The sequence below is a fragment of the Saimiri boliviensis genome, chromosome 8 (genome assembly GCF_048565385.1).
Source record: "Saimiri boliviensis isolate mSaiBol1 chromosome 8, mSaiBol1.pri, whole genome shotgun sequence".
Classification (NCBI taxonomy): Eukaryota; Metazoa; Chordata; class Mammalia; order Primates; family Cebidae; genus Saimiri; species Saimiri boliviensis.
In genome coordinates, this window is record NC_133456.1 from 9,865,446 (window position 1) to 9,884,090 (window position 18,645).

The window sequence follows — 18,645 nt, forward strand, 5'->3', positions numbered from 1 at the left end:
CAGTCCAAAGTCTTATCCGAGACAAGGCAAGTCCCTTCTGCTTATGAGCCTGTAAAATCAAAAGCATGTTAGTTATTTCCTAGATACGATGGAGATGCAGGTATTGAGTAATACAGCTATTCTAACTGGGAAAGATTGGTTAAAACAAAAGGGTTACAGGCCCCATGCAAGTCCGAAATCTAGTGGGGCAGTTAAATCTTAAGGCTCCAAAATGATCTCCTTTGACTTCATGTCTCATATCCAGGTCATGCTGATGCAAGAGGTGGGTTCCCATGGTCTTGGGCAGCTCTGCCTATGTGGTTTTGCAGGCTAGTCTTGAATTCCTGACCACAGTTGATCTGTCTGCCTTGCCTCCCAAAGTGCTGGGATTACAGGCATGAGCCACTGCACCCTGCCAAGTGTTTTCAATTAAATGTTATTACCAATGACTGCCTTTTTATAAACCTTTACATCAATGGGCCAGTATTTCTGGCATCTTGCCTTTGAAGTGAGGGTTTTGGCCATTTCTGGCAGAAAAGAATGGGCAGTTTTGTCTTTCCCTCTTTCCCTTGGAGGGGGCTCACCTGTTAGGTGCTATCTGGTGCCTGAGTCACAGGTATCATTATGACATCACAGGTCTTTCTTCCTCTACCCTTCCTGCCTATGCTATGGCTGGATGAACACAGACCTGAGGGGATTTGAACCATCTACACCTAATCCATGTGTGACCAATGGTAAGAGAAAGCCAGACACATCAGCTTGTTAGAGATGTCCCCATAGATCTCTGAGATGTCCCCATAGATCTCTCTGGATGAAGGGACCACCTGACACTGAAGACTCTGAGAAGTCCTGGAAGCTGGGGATGCCTGCCATACTTAAATGGAGAGGGAGGGACAACAGCCTCACTCTTGCTTTTCCCCTAATGCTGATTGCAGGAGGAGAAGCAGCCCCCAAAGATGGAGGAGCCCTCAAAAAGAGATGAGCCTCAGCAGAAGGAGACACCGTCCCCTTCGTCCTTAGGAGCAAAGTCGAAGGCAGAGGTAGGAGGAGCCCTGACTTGGATATCATTAATCCTATATCCTAGTGCTTGTGGCTAGTGTATTTTGCATGGTGCTGAGCTAAGAAGAGAAATAAACTCAGTCTTGTTAGTCCTCTCCCCATTTCCTTTTCAGGTTAAAACTCCAGCTCTGGTTGAGACACAGACAGTGGGCAATGCCAGTGAGAAATTAGAAAAAGTATGACCTCCCAAACCACACAGGGCTGGGGCTGGAGATGTGGGGACTGTGCTTTTGGAAAGGAATGACCATGATATGGGAAGCTGGGCTCAGTCAGAAGTGTGTGCGTGCATGTTTGAGCTTGTGCATATATGGTGTTTGTGAATTAAGATTTAAAATGCAAAAGTTAAGAAAAATGATGGAGAAGAGAAGCACTTTGGGGTGGGGGAACTTTAATACTATAAAATTGTTGGAAATAAGAGCTTGGAGTCACAAAGAAAATGAGCACTCAAACAAAGGATTTCTTAGCAAGGCCAAATTAGATTTGCAGAAGGATGCTTCTTGTATACCAGGCAGTGGCAAGAGCACACTGAAAACAACAGAAAGAAGGCATTCTTATTGCCCAGCACGGTCCCTGTTTCCGTGTTCTCCCCCTGTGGGTTGGGGTCAGATCACACAATTTAAACTGATTCCAATTGGCTAGATTTGCAATTTTTTTTAAATAAGGGAGGGATGTTGGGTACAGGCTTAGAACAGGACAAAGAAGTAGGAAGTTAACTGTTTGTACCTCATGACTGAAAGCAGGGCGGTGTAGGTCAATTACAAGCTTGGCAGGTTAGGCAAGAAAGATTACTTATAGAATAGAACAAAGGACAAGGGAGTGAAATCTTTTGAAGAGGAACTGTTTGTTCCTAACATGTTGACGAAAAGAGCTGAATTCTGTAAAATATGAAGAGATTTATTCTGAGCCAAATATGAGTGACCATGGCCCATAACACAGCCCTTAGGAAGTCCTGAGAACATGTGCCCGAGGTAGTCAGGCTGCAGCTTGGTTTTGTACATTTTAGAGAGACATGAAACATCAATCAAACACATTTAAGAAATACATTGGTTTGGTCCAGAAAGGTGTCCAGAAAGGACAACTCAAAGCAGTGGCAGAAGCAGGGAGGGAGGTGTGGTGGGGGAAAGGCAGTGCTTTCAGGTTGTAGGTGAATTTAAACATCTTCTGACTGACCATTGGTTGAGTTTGTCTAAAGACCTGGAATTCATAGAAAGGGAACATTCAGGTTAAGATAAAAAATTGTGGAGACCAAAGTTCCTTTGAAGTATTATAGTGGCTGACCTTAGATACGACAGATGAGGAATGTTTCCCTTTCAGACCTTAGTTAATCTCTTCAGGATTGGGAGGGTGGGTCTGGAAGAAAAAGATCTAGCTATGTTAATAGATTCTTTACAGATGCAAATTTTCCCCCACAAAGAACAGCTTTGGAGGGCCATTTCAAAATTTGGCAAAGAAACATGTTTTGGGATAAAGCATTTTTCTTCCTTGTCTCATAATGTTATTATGCCAGGGTCAGGTTGGAAAGTAAGTCACAATATATAGGGTTAAATCAAATCCATCTGATGAGAATTTATGATTTGTAGGGCATGACTCCCCAGACCCCTTTAGATAGGAATCCGGGCATGATAAAAAAATATCAGGGTTTAGTCCTCAGGCATGATAGAGGGAGAGAACAGACTGAGGTTATGAGCTGGAGTCAGGGATGAGAGGGCAGGGCTGGCAAAGGATGTCATTTCACTGGCAGTTGGGAGGGGTCTGAAAGGAAGGGTAAGGCCTGGGTGGAACATGGTAACCCTTTGACTCTATATCACAGTGTCCTTGCTGGCCAACTAGGTCCATGGAAAACTGGGCAGGTGTGACCCACGATGGGGACCTGAGACCCAGGGGCAAGGTGATGTGCTTGGGGCCATCAACCAGAGGATGGCAGAGGCAGGACACCTACCTGGTCTTCCGGTTCCAGCCAGTGCCCTCCCCAGTGCTCCTGAATTCCAGAAAAAGGGACAGTTGCTAATAGAGAATCAGGGCCTTTCCTGACACATCCAGGGCTGAAGCCAGTGGGGAGCATTCTCTGAAGGTCCCTCTTTTTTCTTGAAAGCCCCCAGAAACCCAAAAGAAGCTCTCTGACAAAGATATGGTAGCCATCAAGATCCAGGCCTGGTGGCGGGGGACCCTGGTGCGTCGGGCACTGTTGCACGCAGCCCTCAGAGCCTGCATCATTCAGTGCTGGTGGCGGCTGATGCTGTCCAAGATTCTGGAGAAGAGGCGGCGGGCAGCGCTGGAGGTCTTCTCCCGGGAGGAGTGGGCAGCAGTCACACTGCAGTCCCAGGCCCGCATGTGGCGCATCCGCAGGCGTTATTGCCAGGTGCTCAATGCTGTTCGCATCATCCAGGCCTACTGGAGGTGCCGTGCCTGTGCTTCCCGGGGGTTCATCAAGGGCCAGTACAGAGTCACGGCCAACCAGCTGCATCTCGAGCTGGAGATCTTGCTGGGCTCAGGACCTTGCATTGTGACGGAGTGTATTCCCATCTCAATAAAGGAATGAAGTGGTCTTTTCTGCATAGTCTCTGTTCGACAAGCAGAGCAGATCAGAGCAAAGGATGGCAGATACTTGGCATTTCATATACCAGCTCTGAGGAATGGGCAGGGCTTGTCTGAGGCCTCATGTGGAGCAGGACTCTGAGCCCCTCTTCCAGACTGAGCAGAGATTGTGATTGATTAGCAATGTCTGCCATAGGAAGGAAAGTTGAGGTCAAAGACCTGTCAATTGGCCAACTCCAGGGAGCATCATTCATATTTACATCATTCTACGTAAATAGCGCACCCTCCCCAGGACCGGGTGTAATGGAAGCCTGGCTGGTGGTGGTCATGGCATTCTCCAGGAATTCAGCATTCTCCAGGAATTCACCGGACTGGATCTAGTTGCTCAGAGTTTGTTCCCCAATCCCTACGACTGAGAGGAGCCCCCCAACCCCAAGCCCTGTGATCCTGTCTCCCTGGTGCACTGGGGGCTATGTCCTTATACTTGGCTTCTAAGAATCTGAGACCAAACTGGAAGCTGTTAGCATAACTCAAGTCCTCATCCTCACCTCAAACCCCATCTGTCCCTTGCCCTCGAGCTCCATATGGAAGCTAGGACTCATTTTCCTCCAGACCAGCCTGGCGTGGGAGGTTCCCCAGGCAAGGGGTGCGAGAGAGGGCATTTTGCTACCAGCCCAATCCTCTGGTGAGTATTAGACCTCAGGTTATCACAGCTGCAGGAGCTGAGGAGGCGTCAGTCTTGTCTTCCTTACTCTCTCCCATGGTCCAACTACTGCAAGGACCAATCCAGGCAGAGCTGGCTCCTCTGAAAGTCCCTTCCTGTGAAATGCTCCCAGCTTGGGGTGGGGTTGGCGACCAGGTGATGATAAGGGCCAAATAAGAGGTGAAGGTTTGCATTACTCTGATAATTAGTGATGTTGAACAATTTTTCATGTATCTATTTGCCATTTAGCAAATAACAATGTAGTGTATATTTCAAGATTCTTTTTTTTTTTTTTTTTTTTTTTGAGACAGAGTTTCGCTCTTGTTACCCAGGCTGGAGTGCAATGGCGCGATCTCGGCTCACCGCAACCTCCGCCTCCTGGGTTCAGGCAATTCTCCTGCCTCAGCCTCCCGAGTAGCTGGGATTACAGGCACGTGCCACTATGCCCAGCTAATTTTTTGTATTTTTAGTAGAGACGGGGTTTCACTATGTTGACCGGGATGGTCTCGATCTCTCGACCTCGTGATCCACCCGCCTCGGCCTCCCAAAGTGCTGGGATTACAGGCTTGAGCCACCGTGCCCGGCCTTATTTCAAGATTCTTAAAACAAGATTTTGAATGTTGTCACTATAAAGAAATGATAAATGTTTAAAGTGATGGATATGGTAAATATCCCAATTTGGTCATTATACATATATACATGCATTGAAATATAACATTATATCCCATAATTATGTATAATTTTTGTCAGTTATAAATTAAAAAATTAATAAAAGCAAAAAAAGAGGTTAAGTTTAGGCTGAACCTCTGCCTGTTGATACTGCTGTCCCTGTCCTGTGGTTCCCTGCAGAGGGAGGATTCTGAGTCCTGAGTCACAGCCTACATCCAGTCCTTCTTCAATGACTGTGCCCTGGAGAGCTGGTTCCTCAGCTCCCAGATGTTCTGAGACGTGCTCAAAAGTCTCAGGCTCTAGCTCTGGGGCATGAGCTCTGTATTCCCTGCTCTGTCTTGCTGTGTCCTGCCCCTTGTGTCTCATTCAGGACCTGGCTCTCTCATACCCACTCTGAAGGATTGCTGTCTTTCTCCTTGCTTTCTGTTGTCCTGTCTTCAGAGTCTCAGAGCACAAAGCTCTGACCTCGATCTGATCCCTGGCTCTGCCTCTCACTGCTGTGTGGCCATGAATAAGTCATTTCCCCTCTCTGAGCCCAGTGTCCTGAGCTGTGAACTGGTGCTAACGTTCCCCACCTTCCAGGGTAAATGTCAAGCACCATAAAAACTAGCATCTTCAAAACATCAAGTTTATACACCTATATTGTATTTAACTTTGCTAACTGTACCTCAATAAAATTAAAAAGTTTCTGCATCAGCATCAAAACAAGGAAAAGAGTCACAAACAAACTTAAAATACTGGTAGCCATGGAAAAAGCAGCCAATTCTGGGGTCAGCTGGAGTGGCCCAGCAGAGCACATGGCAGCAGGCTCATTGTTGTTGAGGTACTCCTGCTCCGGGTCCTCCTCAGTGGACAGAGCCAGGAAATACATGTTTGTGCATATGCACAAGCAATGCACATTTCTATCTGTGTTTATTTCTACAGATAAGACACAGATATAAATTTTTTGTTTATCTATATTGAAATCTATGTATTCACACTGATAGCTCCAATCCCACACCAAATTTAAGAATGCACTCTAGTTTTCTCCTTTCCATATTTCTTTCTTTCTTTCTTTGAGATGGAGTCTGGCTCTGTTGCCCAGGCTGGAGTGCAGTTGCATGATCTCACCTCATTGCAACCTCCGCCTCTGGGTTCCAGTAATTCTTCTGTCTTAGTCTCCCAAGTAGCTGGGATTACAGGCAGCCACCAAAATGCTTGGCTAATTTTTGTATTTTTAGTAAAGACAGGGTTTTGACATGTTGGCTGGGCTAGTCTTGAACTCCTGACCTCAAGTGATCCACCCACCTTGGCCTCACAAAGTCTTGGGCTTACAGGCATGAGCCACTGTGCCCGGCCTCCTTTCTGTATTTCTAACTCCTCTTCCTGAGAGTGACGCTCCTAGCTCCCGTTATCTTTAATACATTTTCTTATTTGATCTTCTCTGTGTGCAACTGATTCTACACAGCTATTGCTGGCCTCTCACAGAGACATTGGCTCACTTCTCTTGATCTCTGATATACCAGGCCATCTATTGCCCTCTTCCTGTGGCTCAGGCTGTGGCTCCCCACATTAGTCTGATAATTGGGGTAAATGTCCCTTCGCCCCACCTGAGCTGACACAAAATGTCAGGCCACCCTCTGTGTGGATATCCTCCTCACTGCGCTCAGGTTCTGACGGTCTATGCCACCAAGGATGCCCTTCTCATCCTGCTGGATATGACACCATCACTGGTATGGTCTTACACGCCTGTGTGGACTCCTCCACCCACTGCCTGAGTTCCATGCTGGTCCCTCCTAGACCAATGCCTTCTTCCCCTGTCTTGTGACCCTCCCTCACCTGGCTCTGTTACATGGTGGCTCTCTTTCCCCCTGGTGCATCTATGCTGCACTGCCCAGCCTGAGGATTTCAGACTGACTGACTGATTCAGGAAGGAAAGGGAAAAAAAATAAAGGCAAGGGCAAGAGAAAACTAAATTTTCAATTTAAAAAACGGAGACAAAACGTCTGCAGAAAAAAATTCTCAATCACAGGCTAATATACGCTTCAATGTTTTCACCTCAAACCTCAAGCAAGCATAACCACACAGAAGATCTGGAAATTGTTCATGAAATAATGAATCAAAATGTTTGAGTACAGGCTCAGGCCTTCCTCTCCCTTTATGAATTCATAGGAATAACAGAAAGGAAATACATTGATGTCAAAAGTTTGTACTAGTACCTAAAATATAGGAAGGTTGCCTTCAGAGAATGGAAATCATGTGGAATCCCTAAAAGACAGGCATATGTGAAAAAACTGAAAGACAATCAGTCAAAGATTTAGAAAAGCAAAAGCAAAGGCAAGAGTGGCCATGCAGTTTCTCCATGCTTGGAACTAGCTGGTCTAGGGACAGCAGAGCTGTGGGGTCCGCAGGGCGCTGGTTGGAATATGCCCATAGGAGTAGCAGCTGGCTCTCCATTGACCCACAAGAGAGTGGCTGATGGCAGAGGGCTCTGTGACTGGCCTGGGATGGCATGGCAGGGCCTGGAGCCATGTGACACCTGTGCACAGCAAGGCCCCTGCTCAGAGGACCACTCACAGAGGTCCCATCCTGACAGCCCACTCCACGGAAATGGAAGACCTGGAAGTTTCACTGTTGGTCAAATGTATGCTTCTGAGAAAGATGGAGAATGGAGGAAAGGCGCACTCAAGCATGAATGAGAGGATCTCCCATCATCAATGAGAGCTTTAATGAGATTCTTTAGAAAGAACTACAGTTTAAGACAGTTGACCAACTGCACTGAGATGACTGAAAACAGATGGAACCCAAAACATGTTATGGCTGAAGATAAAATGCTGAAACTTTTTTTTTTTGAGATGGAGTTTTGCTCTTGTTCCCCAGGCTACAGTGGTGTGATCTTGGCTCACTGCAACCTCTGCCTCCCAGGTTCAAGCAATTCTCCTACCTCAGCCTCCTGAGTAGTTGGGATTACAGGCACCTGCCACTGCGCCTGGCTAATTTTTGTATTTTTAGTAGAGACGGGGTTTCACCATTTTGGCCAGGCTGGTCTTGAACTCCTGACCTCAGGTGATCTGCTCACCTTGGTCTCCCAAAGTGCTGGGATTACAGGCGTGAGCCACTGCACCTAGCTAAGATACTGAAACATTTAAATAGGAAATAAAACCAATGGTTTACTCATCAAGGATTGAGTCAGGTTGACTTCAGCTTTCTCAGCAGCAACAATGAGTGCAAAGAGAGAGTGAAGCCACAGCCCCAACTTTCTGCAGAATAATTTTTTTCAGCATAGAATCATAAACTCACCCGAATATTATCCAAGTGTTGTCCGCCACCTCCCCTGAGAACCATGGAATCAGGGACGTGGCACTCAATAGACTAACGGGAAATCTAAAAACAAAGATGATCACTCAAACAAGAATCACCAAGCTTTGGAGGAAACCAACAGCATGAAAAAGCATTCTTAAGCTGTGCAAGCAGAAACCTGATAACCAAGGGAAAGACTTGCGAAATTAATATCCTCATTGGGTGGAGAAAGACCTCTTAAATACAAAAGAACAAGCCCTATTTAAAAGCCATTTATGGATCTCAGAAAGGAATAATGATTGTCAAAATTAAGACCTAGTAAGTCGGATGAGTAGCAGAATGGATGTATAAAGTGCAGATTAGTGAGTGGAGACTTTGATGTGAAGAATCCTCCTGGAGTGTAGCACAAAAGGTCAGAGAAATGAAAAAAGTTAAAGAAAATAAATAAAAGAATGAGGCATTGATCCGGAAGTTCCAGTCATGGTTGAATGTGTATCCCCAAGAAAGGAACTGCAGAGATGGAGGCAGAAACATTCAAAGCATTGATGAGTTTTCCAGAGCTTAAAGAGACTCACTTGCCCTCAAAAGATGAAGGAAAACAGATGGAGCTTCACACAGGTCACAACACAATCTCTTAACTGATGAAGATAGAATACTTAAAGAGGAAAAGGAATCAACACATCACCTCCTAAGGAATATGTTTCAGATTCACATTAGCTTTCTCAGCATCAACACTGAGTGTAAGGAGAAAACGGAGCGACACTCCCAATGTTCTGAGAGAAAGTAAATGTGAGCATTGATTGTTATACTACCCCAAATGTCATTCAAGTGTAGGTGCAAAGTAAAAGCCATTCTTTGAATTCAAAATTTAATCTGCATCAGAAGTCTCTGACTGTATCTCTGGGAAATTAACTCCATGACAAAGGAAAAGAAATCCAGGGGAGTGGCACAAGACTTAGTGATGAGTATAGATGCCATGAAAATTTATTATTATGACTGAAGATTTTCCTATAAAATATGTGTATTTCTTTTTTTCTTGTTTTTTTAGACAGAGTCTCTCTCTGTTACCAGGCTGGGCTGCAGTGGCTGGATTATGGGTCACTGCAGCCTGCACCTCCCAGGCTCAAGTGATTCTTCCACTTCAGCCTCCTGAGTAGCTGGGACTACAGGTGCATGCCACAATGCCTGGCTAATTTTTGTATTTTTTTGTAGAGATGGGGGTCTCACTATGCTTCCAAGGCTGCTCTCAAAACTCTGGGCTCTAGCAGTCTGCCTGCCTCAGCCTCACAAAGTGTTGGAATTACAAGCGTGAGCCACTGCATATGACCAAAATATGTATTTCTATAAAATATGTCTATTTCTCAAATGATGGCAACATGGGAGGTTGTTGGAGGTAATGTACAGAGAAAAGGAACTTGCACTAAAGCTCCTGCCTGGTTTGAGGCCCGGGTGATACTGATTTACTTCAGAAAATGCAAAATAAAATCTGTGTAAACATGTAAGTGTAAGTACTAGAAGGAAAGCAATGAGGTTTATAATGTCTAGGTAAATCAGAAACTACATTCAACTAAAACAGAAATCTAAAATACAGTGAGTCAAACAAATTAGAGGTTTGTTTTATATCACCTAAAAGAAGTCTGCGAGTGAACAGTCCAGGCCCAGTGGGCAGCGCCATGATGTCATCACGAAGCTAAGCATTTACGGTTACCACACCACCTCCCCACTATGTTGGGAGGTAACCCATGTCCTCACGCTCTGAAAGTGGTTACCAGAGTGCTGGCCATCATGTTCACATTTTAGGGAAGAAGAGGGTTAAGGTGAAATGGGAAAACGGCCCATTTGGAGCCCAGCTTGGCTCATTACAGAGCTTTCTCAGAAGGCTCACCCAGTGACTCCTGCTGGCATCTCATTGGCCAGTGAATATCACGTGACCACTCCAGTCGCAAGGGAGGCTGAGAAACGCTATTTATTTAAGCAAGCATGTTGTCAACTCCAGTGAAATCAGTTCTTTTTGGTGATGAAGTGGAGGTCTAAGTATGGGTAAGAAACTCACAATATCTGAGAAAATTCCTAAAACAGTAGAAAGAAAAAAACCTCACTAATCTTAAAACTCACTGAAAACCTAATTAATCCAAAAAAGACAGGATGATAAAAATAAATCATAAGGGAAATTATAGATTACAAAATGGTATAGCAATAAGCCAGATATATTAGGAATCAGTAAATGTAGTAATATCCACCTATTAGAAAATGAGACTTCTGGCTGTGCACAGTGGCTCACACCTATAATCCCAGCACCTTGGGAGGCCAAGGTGAGAGGATCACTTGAGCCCAGGAGTTCTAGACCAGCCTGGGCAACATAGCAAAATTCCATCTGTACAAAAAATACAAAAAATGTCTGGGCATGATGGTACGTGCCTGTGGTCCCAGCTACTGAAGGACTGAAGTGGGAGGGTCACTTGAGCCCAGGAGGTTGCAGGTGCTGTGAACTGTAATCATGTCATTACTCTCCAGCCTGGGTAACAGAGTGAGACCCTGTCTCTGAGAGAGAGAAGGAGAGAGAGAGAGAGAGAGAGAGAGAGAGAGAGAGAGAGAGAGAAGAAGAAGAAGAAGAAGAAGAAGGAGGAGGAGGAGGAGGAGAAGGAAGAAGAAGAAGTGGAGGAGGAGAGAGAGAGAGAGAGAGAGAGAGAGAGAGAGAGAGAGAGACTCTTATGCTAGGTTAGACAGATTGTGCTTATGGTGGATGTGGAGACGCACCACTCAGAATCCTCTTCGACAAAAGACCTGTTGTATCAGCTCCCAGGAGTGCTGACTGCAACTGTTAGCTCCTTCAGGGACTGCTTCAGCTGCAGAAAGCCTGCCTTGCCCATGGTTAAGCCCTTCCAGATGCCACCCACAATGACTGATCCAGGTGAATGGATAACCAGCTGGCCACCACATTCAAATTGGGCAATTCCACCAGGTTATTTTAGAGTCAGAGCTTCCTATGGTACTTGATAAGGATACCAAGGGAATACTATGTACAATACACATTAAATTAATGAATGGATCAATTCACTGAAAACAAAAAACTACTTGCTATACCAAAACTTGTCCAACATGAAATAAATAACTGGAACCATTCTATAGCTATTTAAAAGATTGAATTTGCAGTTTAAAACCTTCTAGTTGGTTTTATTGGCAACTCCTACCAAGTATTTTACAAATAACACCAATTCTACACCATCTCTTCTGCAAAATAGAAGAGGAGAGACACTTTTCAATTCATTTTATGGGGCCAACATTATCCTGACAGCAAGACCAGACAAAGATAGTGTAAGAATAGAAAATTACGAGGCCGGGCGCGGTGGCTCAAGCCTGTAATCCCAGCACTTTGGGAGGCCAAGGTGGGTGGATCACGAGGTCAAGAGATTGAGACTATCCTGGTCAACATGGTGAAACCCCGTCTCTACTAAAAATACAAAAAGTTAGCTGGGCATGGTGGCGCGTGCCTGTAATCCCAGCTACTCAGGAGGCTGAGGCAGGAGAATTGCCTGAAGCCAGGAGGCGGAGGTTGCGGTGAGCCGAGATCGCGCCATTGCACTCCAGCCTGGATAACAAAAGTGAAACTCCATCTCAAAAAAAGAAAAAAAAAAAGAAAGAAAGAAAATTACAGACCAAGGCCAGGCCCGGTGGCTCACACTTGTAATCTCAGCCCTTTTGGAGGCCTAGGCGGGTGAATCACCCAAGTTCAGAAGTTCAAGACCAGCATGGCCAACATGGGATACTCTGTCTCTACCAAAAATATAAAAATTAGCTGGGCGTGGTGGTGGGTGCCTGTAATCCCAGCTACTCAGGAGGCTGAGAAAGGAGAAACGCTTGAACCCAGGAGGTGGAGGTTGCAGTGAGCCAAGATCGTGCCACCGCATTCCAGCCCGGGAGGGACAAGGGTAAAACTCTGTCTAAGAAAAAAAAAAAAAGAAAAAGAAAGAAAGAAATCTGTGGACCAATATAAGTTATGAACACAGAAACAAAAAATTTATTAACTAAGCATTAGCAAATCCAATTTAACAGAAAATATATAATATTACAGTCACATATCGCTTAATGATGGGGATATGTTCTGGGAAATGCACCATTAGGTGATTTCATTTTTGTGGGAACACCATAGAGTATGCTTACATAAATGCAGATGGTATAGTTTTCGACGTAACTAGGCTGTATAGGCAAGGTACAGCCTATTGCTCCTAGGCTGCAAACCTGTACAGCATATTACTCTGCTGAATACGTTAGGGAATTATAATACAATGATGTCTGTGTATCTAAGCATAGAAAAAGTACAGTAAAAACATCATATTATAGTATTATGGGACCACTGGTGTATATGTGACTGAAATACTGTTATGTAGTGCATGACTGTGTGTATTACACACACACACCACAACATGACCAAGTGGGCCTCATTTCAGGAATGCACAACTTCATATTTCAAGAGTTCACAGTTTCAATACTTGAAAACCAACCATTATAACTTACATGATTAATTTAAAAGAGGAAAACCACATGATCATATAACTTGAAGTTAGAAAACATTAGGGCCGGGCGTGGTGGCTCACGCCTGTAATCCCAGCACTTTAGGAGTCTGAGGTGGGTGGATCATGAGGTCAGAAATTCAAGATTAGCCTGGCCAACATGCTGAAACCCTGTCTCTACTAAAAATACAAAAAAAAAAAAAAAAAAAAAAAAAAAATTAGCCAGACATGATGGAGGACGCCTACAATCCCAGCCATTTGGGAGGTTGAGGCAGAGAATTGCTTGAACCTGGGAGGCAGAGGTTGCAGGGAGCCTAGATTGCGCCACCGCGCTCCAGCCTTGCAACACAGTGAGACTCCATCTCAAAAAACAAAACAAGCCGGGCGCGGTGGCTCAAGCCTGTAATCCCAGCACTTTGGGAGGCTGAGGCGGGTGGATCACGAGGTCGAGAGATCGAGACCATCCTGGTCAACATGGTGAAACCCCGTCTCTACTAAAAGTGCAAAAAATTAGCTGGGCATGGTGGCACGTGCCTGTAATCCCAGCTACTCAGGAGGCTGAGGCAGGAGAATTGCCTGAGCCCAGGAGGCGGAGGTTGCGGTGAGCCAAGATCGCGCCATTGCACTCCAGCCTGGGTAACAAGGGCGAAACTCCGTCTCAAAAAAAAAAAAAAAAAAAACCATTTGACAAAATCCAACATTTGTTCATAATAAAGACTCTCAGCACATTAGGACTAGAAGGGAATGTTCTCAACCTGATAAAGTTATTTACAAAAATCCTACAGCTAGTATCTTTCTTAGCAGAGAAAGATTAAATGCTTTCCACCAATGCTGGGAACAAGGCAGAGGTGTTTTCTCTCACCTGTCCTGTTTACTAGATGTTCTTGCCAGAAAAAGAAATGAAGATATACAGATTGGAAATAAGAAAATAAAACGACACCTATTCATAAGCAACAGGATTGTCTATGTAAAAAAAGCCCAAGGAATCTACAAAATAAAAGCCCAAAACTCTTCTAGAATAGATAAGGCAATTGAGCAACATTGCAGGAAACAAGGTTAACATAAAACTCAGTCATGTTTCTATATACTGACAATATACAGTTGGAAACTTAAACATGAAAAACAGTACTATTTACAATAGTTCCATAAAATGAAATTCTTAGGTATACATCTAAAAAAAATGTACAGAATCTATATGTGGAAAACTAGAAAACATTGACTAGAAGTACCAAAGAAGGTCTAAATCAATGGAGAAACAGTGTGTTCACATGTTGGAAGACTCAGTAAAGATGTTAATTATACTCAAATTGATCTATAGATTTAATATAATTCCAGTCAAAATCCCAGAAAGATTTTTATAGATATATACAAGCTGATTCTAAAATTTATGTGAAAAATTCAAAGTATTTGGATACCCAGAGCACTTTTGAAAAAGAACGACAAATTTAGAGTAATCATATTATTTGATTTTAAGACTTATTATAAAGCTGCAGTAATAATTAAGACTGTGATATTGCTAAAAGGATAGACACATAGATCAATGAACTAGACTTGAGGGTCTGTAGATAGATTCATACAAATAAGGCCAATCAATTTTTCACAAAGATATAAACAAATTCCAGTGGAAAAAGGACAGTTTTTTTGTGGTCAAATAATTGGAAATTCATATGCAAGAAAATGAACCCCAACCTAATCCTCATATAAAAAATTAATTCAATGTATACCTATGTAACAAACCTGCATTATCTGCACATGTACTCTAGAACTTAAAGTATAATAAATAAATTTAAAAAATTAATTCAAAATGAATCATAGCTATAAATGTAAAACATAACTATAAAATCTTAGGAAATAACATATGAGAAAATCTTTATCACCTAGAATTAGAAAAGGAGTTCTTAGATACGACAAACGTGAAATTCATAAAGGTTCGTAATTTATTAATTGGACTTCATCCGTGAAAGATACTGTTAAAAGAATGAAAATATAAGCCACATAATGGGAGATCATATAAATCACATATCTCACAGATAATTTTTATCCATAATATATAAAGAACTCTCAAAATTTATTAGTAATTGTGATGGTTAATGCACATGTCAATGTGACTGTGCTAAAAGATGCCCAGATAGCTGGTAAAACAAGATTTCTCTGTATGTCTGTGAAGATGTTTCTGGAAGAGATTAGCATTGAAATTGGTAGGTTGAGTCAATAAGGCTGCCATCATCAATGTGGTGGCCAGGATCCAATTTGTTGAGAGCCTGAATAGAACAAAAAGGTGGAAGAAGTATGAACTCACTCTCTTTCTTGAGCTGGGACATTCACCTTCTCCTACAGAGCACCTGGTTCTCTGACTTCAGACTTTGGGACTTGCACCAGAGGGCACTCCTCCCTTTCCTACCCTTCCAACTCCAGCCGAATTACTTTACCAGTTTCCTGGTTCTACAGCTTTCAGAGGGCAGATTGTGAGACGTCTCAGTCTTCACAGTTGCAGTGAGCCAATCCTGTGATAAATCTCTCTATTTCTATCTCATCTCCATTGGTTCTGTTTCTCTGGAGAACCTCAATGAATACAGTAATAAAATAAACAGCCCATTAACATATGGCCAAAGACTTGAGCATACACATTACTAAAGAAGATATATAGATACCAACTAAGCACACAGAGATGCTCATCACCATTAGCCATTAGGGAAATAAGTTAGCAAACTTTTTCAGTAAAGGATTAGAAAGATAGTAAACATTTTCAGCTTTATGGGCTGAGAGGCAAAATTGGTGATATGATGTGTGTACGTAGTTACATAGCAAGAGAGAAAACAAGTTTCCACAAATTTTTATTGATGAAATTAAAGATATAATAAAAATTAAGTTTTGTAATGCAAGTGGACTAATGAAAATAACGCATTTTTTTTTTGGTGAGGGAGGGACAATGTTTAGTTTAATTAGGGCTGAAAGTTAGTGTTTCCTGTCTTCAAAATCAGTTGCACATGCTTACATATAATGAATTTTATATATTTCATCTTTGCAATGTCTTTTTACATATATAAGCACTATGTAAAATATTTGCTACTACCAAATACTAATGTGAATCTGATATGGTTTGGATCTGTATCCCCACCGAATCTCGTGCTGAATTGTAATTCTCAGTGTTGGAGGTGGGGCCTGGTGGGAGGTGATTGGAGCATTGGAGCATGGGGGTGGTCCTTCATGAAGGATTTAGCACCATCCCCTTAGTGCTGTTCTTTGATAGTGAGTTCCCATGAGATCTGCTTGTTTAAAAGTATAGCACCTCCCCGCCACCCTTCCTCCTGCTCCAGCCATGTGAAGTGCCAGCTTCCCTTTCATCTTCTGCCATGATTGTAAGTTTCCTGAGGTCTCCCCAGAAGCTGAGCAGATGCTGCCATGCTTCCTGTACAGCCTGAAGAATCGTGAGCCAATTAGACCTCTTTTCTTTATAAATTACCCAGTCTCAGGTATTTATAGCAGTAGAAAAATGGACCAATATAGAATCCATGAACATGTGGCTTTGATTGAGAATATTTTCACTTGGGAGACATTATTTATAGAGTTCTATTAAATTCTTCTTTTGACATTTGCCTGTACACATATCATTACTTTTGTTGATTAACTACTTCCAGTTAAAGTTTAGGTGGTTGCTACTCAATTGCTTAAATAAATATATTTAGAAATGTTGAAATTCCCCTTGTACTTGCATAGAAATCTGAAATGCACATGCTACCGGAACTGCAGTTTGAGTTCAGAAAAGATACCCCCTGCAAATTTGTGTGGGAAATTCATGTTTTAACTTTTGATATCTCAGGAAGTTCTTAGAGCAGTTTAATATTACTTATGATTCAAAATTGTGGCCAACTTGTCTTTACCATAGTATAGGTGCTATGTGTAAGTTTTGTTTTGCCCTTTAACTTCAGGTTTAATTCATTAAGGAACATAAAGACTGCAGCAAAAACTTATTTATAGTGCTATTCACTTATTTATAGTGTTATTTGATAATAGTAGTTAAAGGCAGTTTTCCTCATTCAGAAAAATTTCAATCTCGACCTTGAACTTAAAAGTTCTCAGTAAAACCTTATCACTGCTAAGCCATGAACCTGCTGTGTGGTTTGGCAAGTCAGCATATCTAGCTTCTATTTATCACAAAAATTCATAAAACTGATGATGGTTCAGTCAATGATACCATGTGAAGTTTACCATTGACACTACTGGTTCAGTAACAGGATTGATTCCAATATTTTCCACAAAGTACCTACCGATGAATGATAGGCTTTAAGCACCTACATTTTCATAAGCTTTGTTTTTTCAACTAAGCCTTTGTTTGGCCCCACACATATTTTCACTGCTATCAGATTTATCACATCTTGGCACTTTCCATTTTCAGGTTGTGTTGAATTAGCATTTTTTCAATTTCTTCAACAAATATTCTCATCCATGTTTGTTTCATACACATAGAGGTTAAATTTCTCAGTCACTTCAAACTTGGCAGTTACCCTTCAGTAAGCAACAGCCGAGCTGTATTTGTACATCTGTCAACTCATTAAGAGCCAAGAAAAACCACTTGAAATCATTTGCCTTGTTGTTTATTTGACTATTGATGTTGTTACTCATGTCTTTGACTCTCTGAGCAGTTATTCTCATTGAAAGGCTAACAATGGGCTTGGGGCGGTGGCTCATACCTGTAATCGCAGTACTTTGGGAGGCCAACACTAGCAGATTACCTGAGGTCAGGAATTCAAGACCAGCCTGGCCAACATGGTGAAATACCATCTCTACTAAAAATACAAAAATCAGTCGGATGTGGTGGCACATGCCTGTAATCCCAGCTACTCAGGAGGCTGAGGCAGGAGAATTGCCTGAACTTGGAAGGTAGAGGTTGCAGTGAGCCAAGATCACACCACTGCACTCCAGCCTGGGTGAGAGTGACAGTCTGCCTCAAAAAAAAAAAAAGGCTACCAATGTTTATTTTCTCTGGACACATTTCTTCAGCTGCTGCAGTCAAATATGATTTAATTAACTCACTACTGGTAATAAGCTTTCCCTGCTTGGCTAACAAATGAGCAACTTGGAAACCTATTTCTCTTGCAGTCTCATTTTCATTTTTTAGTTTCTGTAAAGAAATTCTACTATAATGAGATATGCCATTTAAAATGTCTAAATTTTATGATTATTGATTTCTTGTAAGTTAGGAATATGGTGGAGTGCTTAGTCTGGTAGTGATGCATAACATTGTGCACTTTTAGCACAACTATAGTGTCATTGCATAATGGACACAATGCTTTGCCATTGTCTTTTTTTTTTTTTGAGACAGAGTCTCAGTCTGTTAGGCTGGAATGCAGTAGCATGATCTCAGCCCACTGCAACCTCTGACTCCCGAGTTCAAGCTATTCTCCTGCCTCAGCTTCCTGAGTAGCTGGGATTACAGGCACCCACCATCACACCCAGCTAATTTTTGTATTTTTAGTAAAGACAGGATTTCACCCTGTTGGCCAGGATGGTCTCGATCTCCTGACCTCGTGATCTGCCCGCCTCAGCCTCCCAAAGTGCTGGGATTACAAGTGTGAGCCACTGTGCCAAGCCTGCTATTGTCTTAAAAGTGCAACACTTGAAGTCTGCTTTTCTCTTATCTTCTTATTTTGATGTGATGGGCATGCACTGGTAATTAAAAAATAGGCCACAGTACAGCACTATATATCTATATGCAGTGCACAAAACACTGTTTAACTATAACTGCACCTCTGTGACTTTTGTGGGCTGAGCAGCAGTGGAAGTAAGGAGAATGCCCACATAGTCCCCTTCACAGCTACTTAATTCTGTCATTGTAGCGTAAATGTGGCGATAGACAATATATAAGCAAATAAGCATGATAGTGTTCCAATAAGACTTTATAGACACAGA

At 42.7% G+C, this 18,645-nt stretch overlaps 1 protein-coding gene across 1 annotated transcript; it reads left to right on the forward strand.

Moving 5' to 3' along the window:
- The first annotated feature begins 629 nt into the window (after positions 1–629).
- IQCF1 (IQ motif containing F1) lies at positions 630–3,680 on the forward strand. Its single transcript, XM_003936607.3, has 4 exons — positions 630–713; positions 915–1,019; positions 1,152–1,214; positions 3,131–3,680. Exons 1-4 carry the CDS (start codon positions 711–713, stop codon positions 3,575–3,577), a joined length of 618 nt encoding a protein of 205 aa, XP_003936656.1. The 5' UTR covers positions 630–710; the 3' UTR covers positions 3,578–3,680.
- Positions 3,681–18,645: the final 14,965 nt, after the last annotated feature.

Bases quoted from the DNA above. Each gene is read 5' to 3' on its own strand.
- IQCF1 (XM_003936607.3), top strand. The intron at 1,020-1,151 runs GTAGGAGGAGCC...TTTCCTTTTCAG, and splicing joins GAGCAAAGTCGAAGGCAGAG to GTTAAAACTCCAGCTCTGGT. The intron at 1,215-3,130 runs GTATGACCTCCC...TTTTCTTGAAAG, and splicing joins CCAGTGAGAAATTAGAAAAA to CCCCCAGAAACCCAAAAGAA.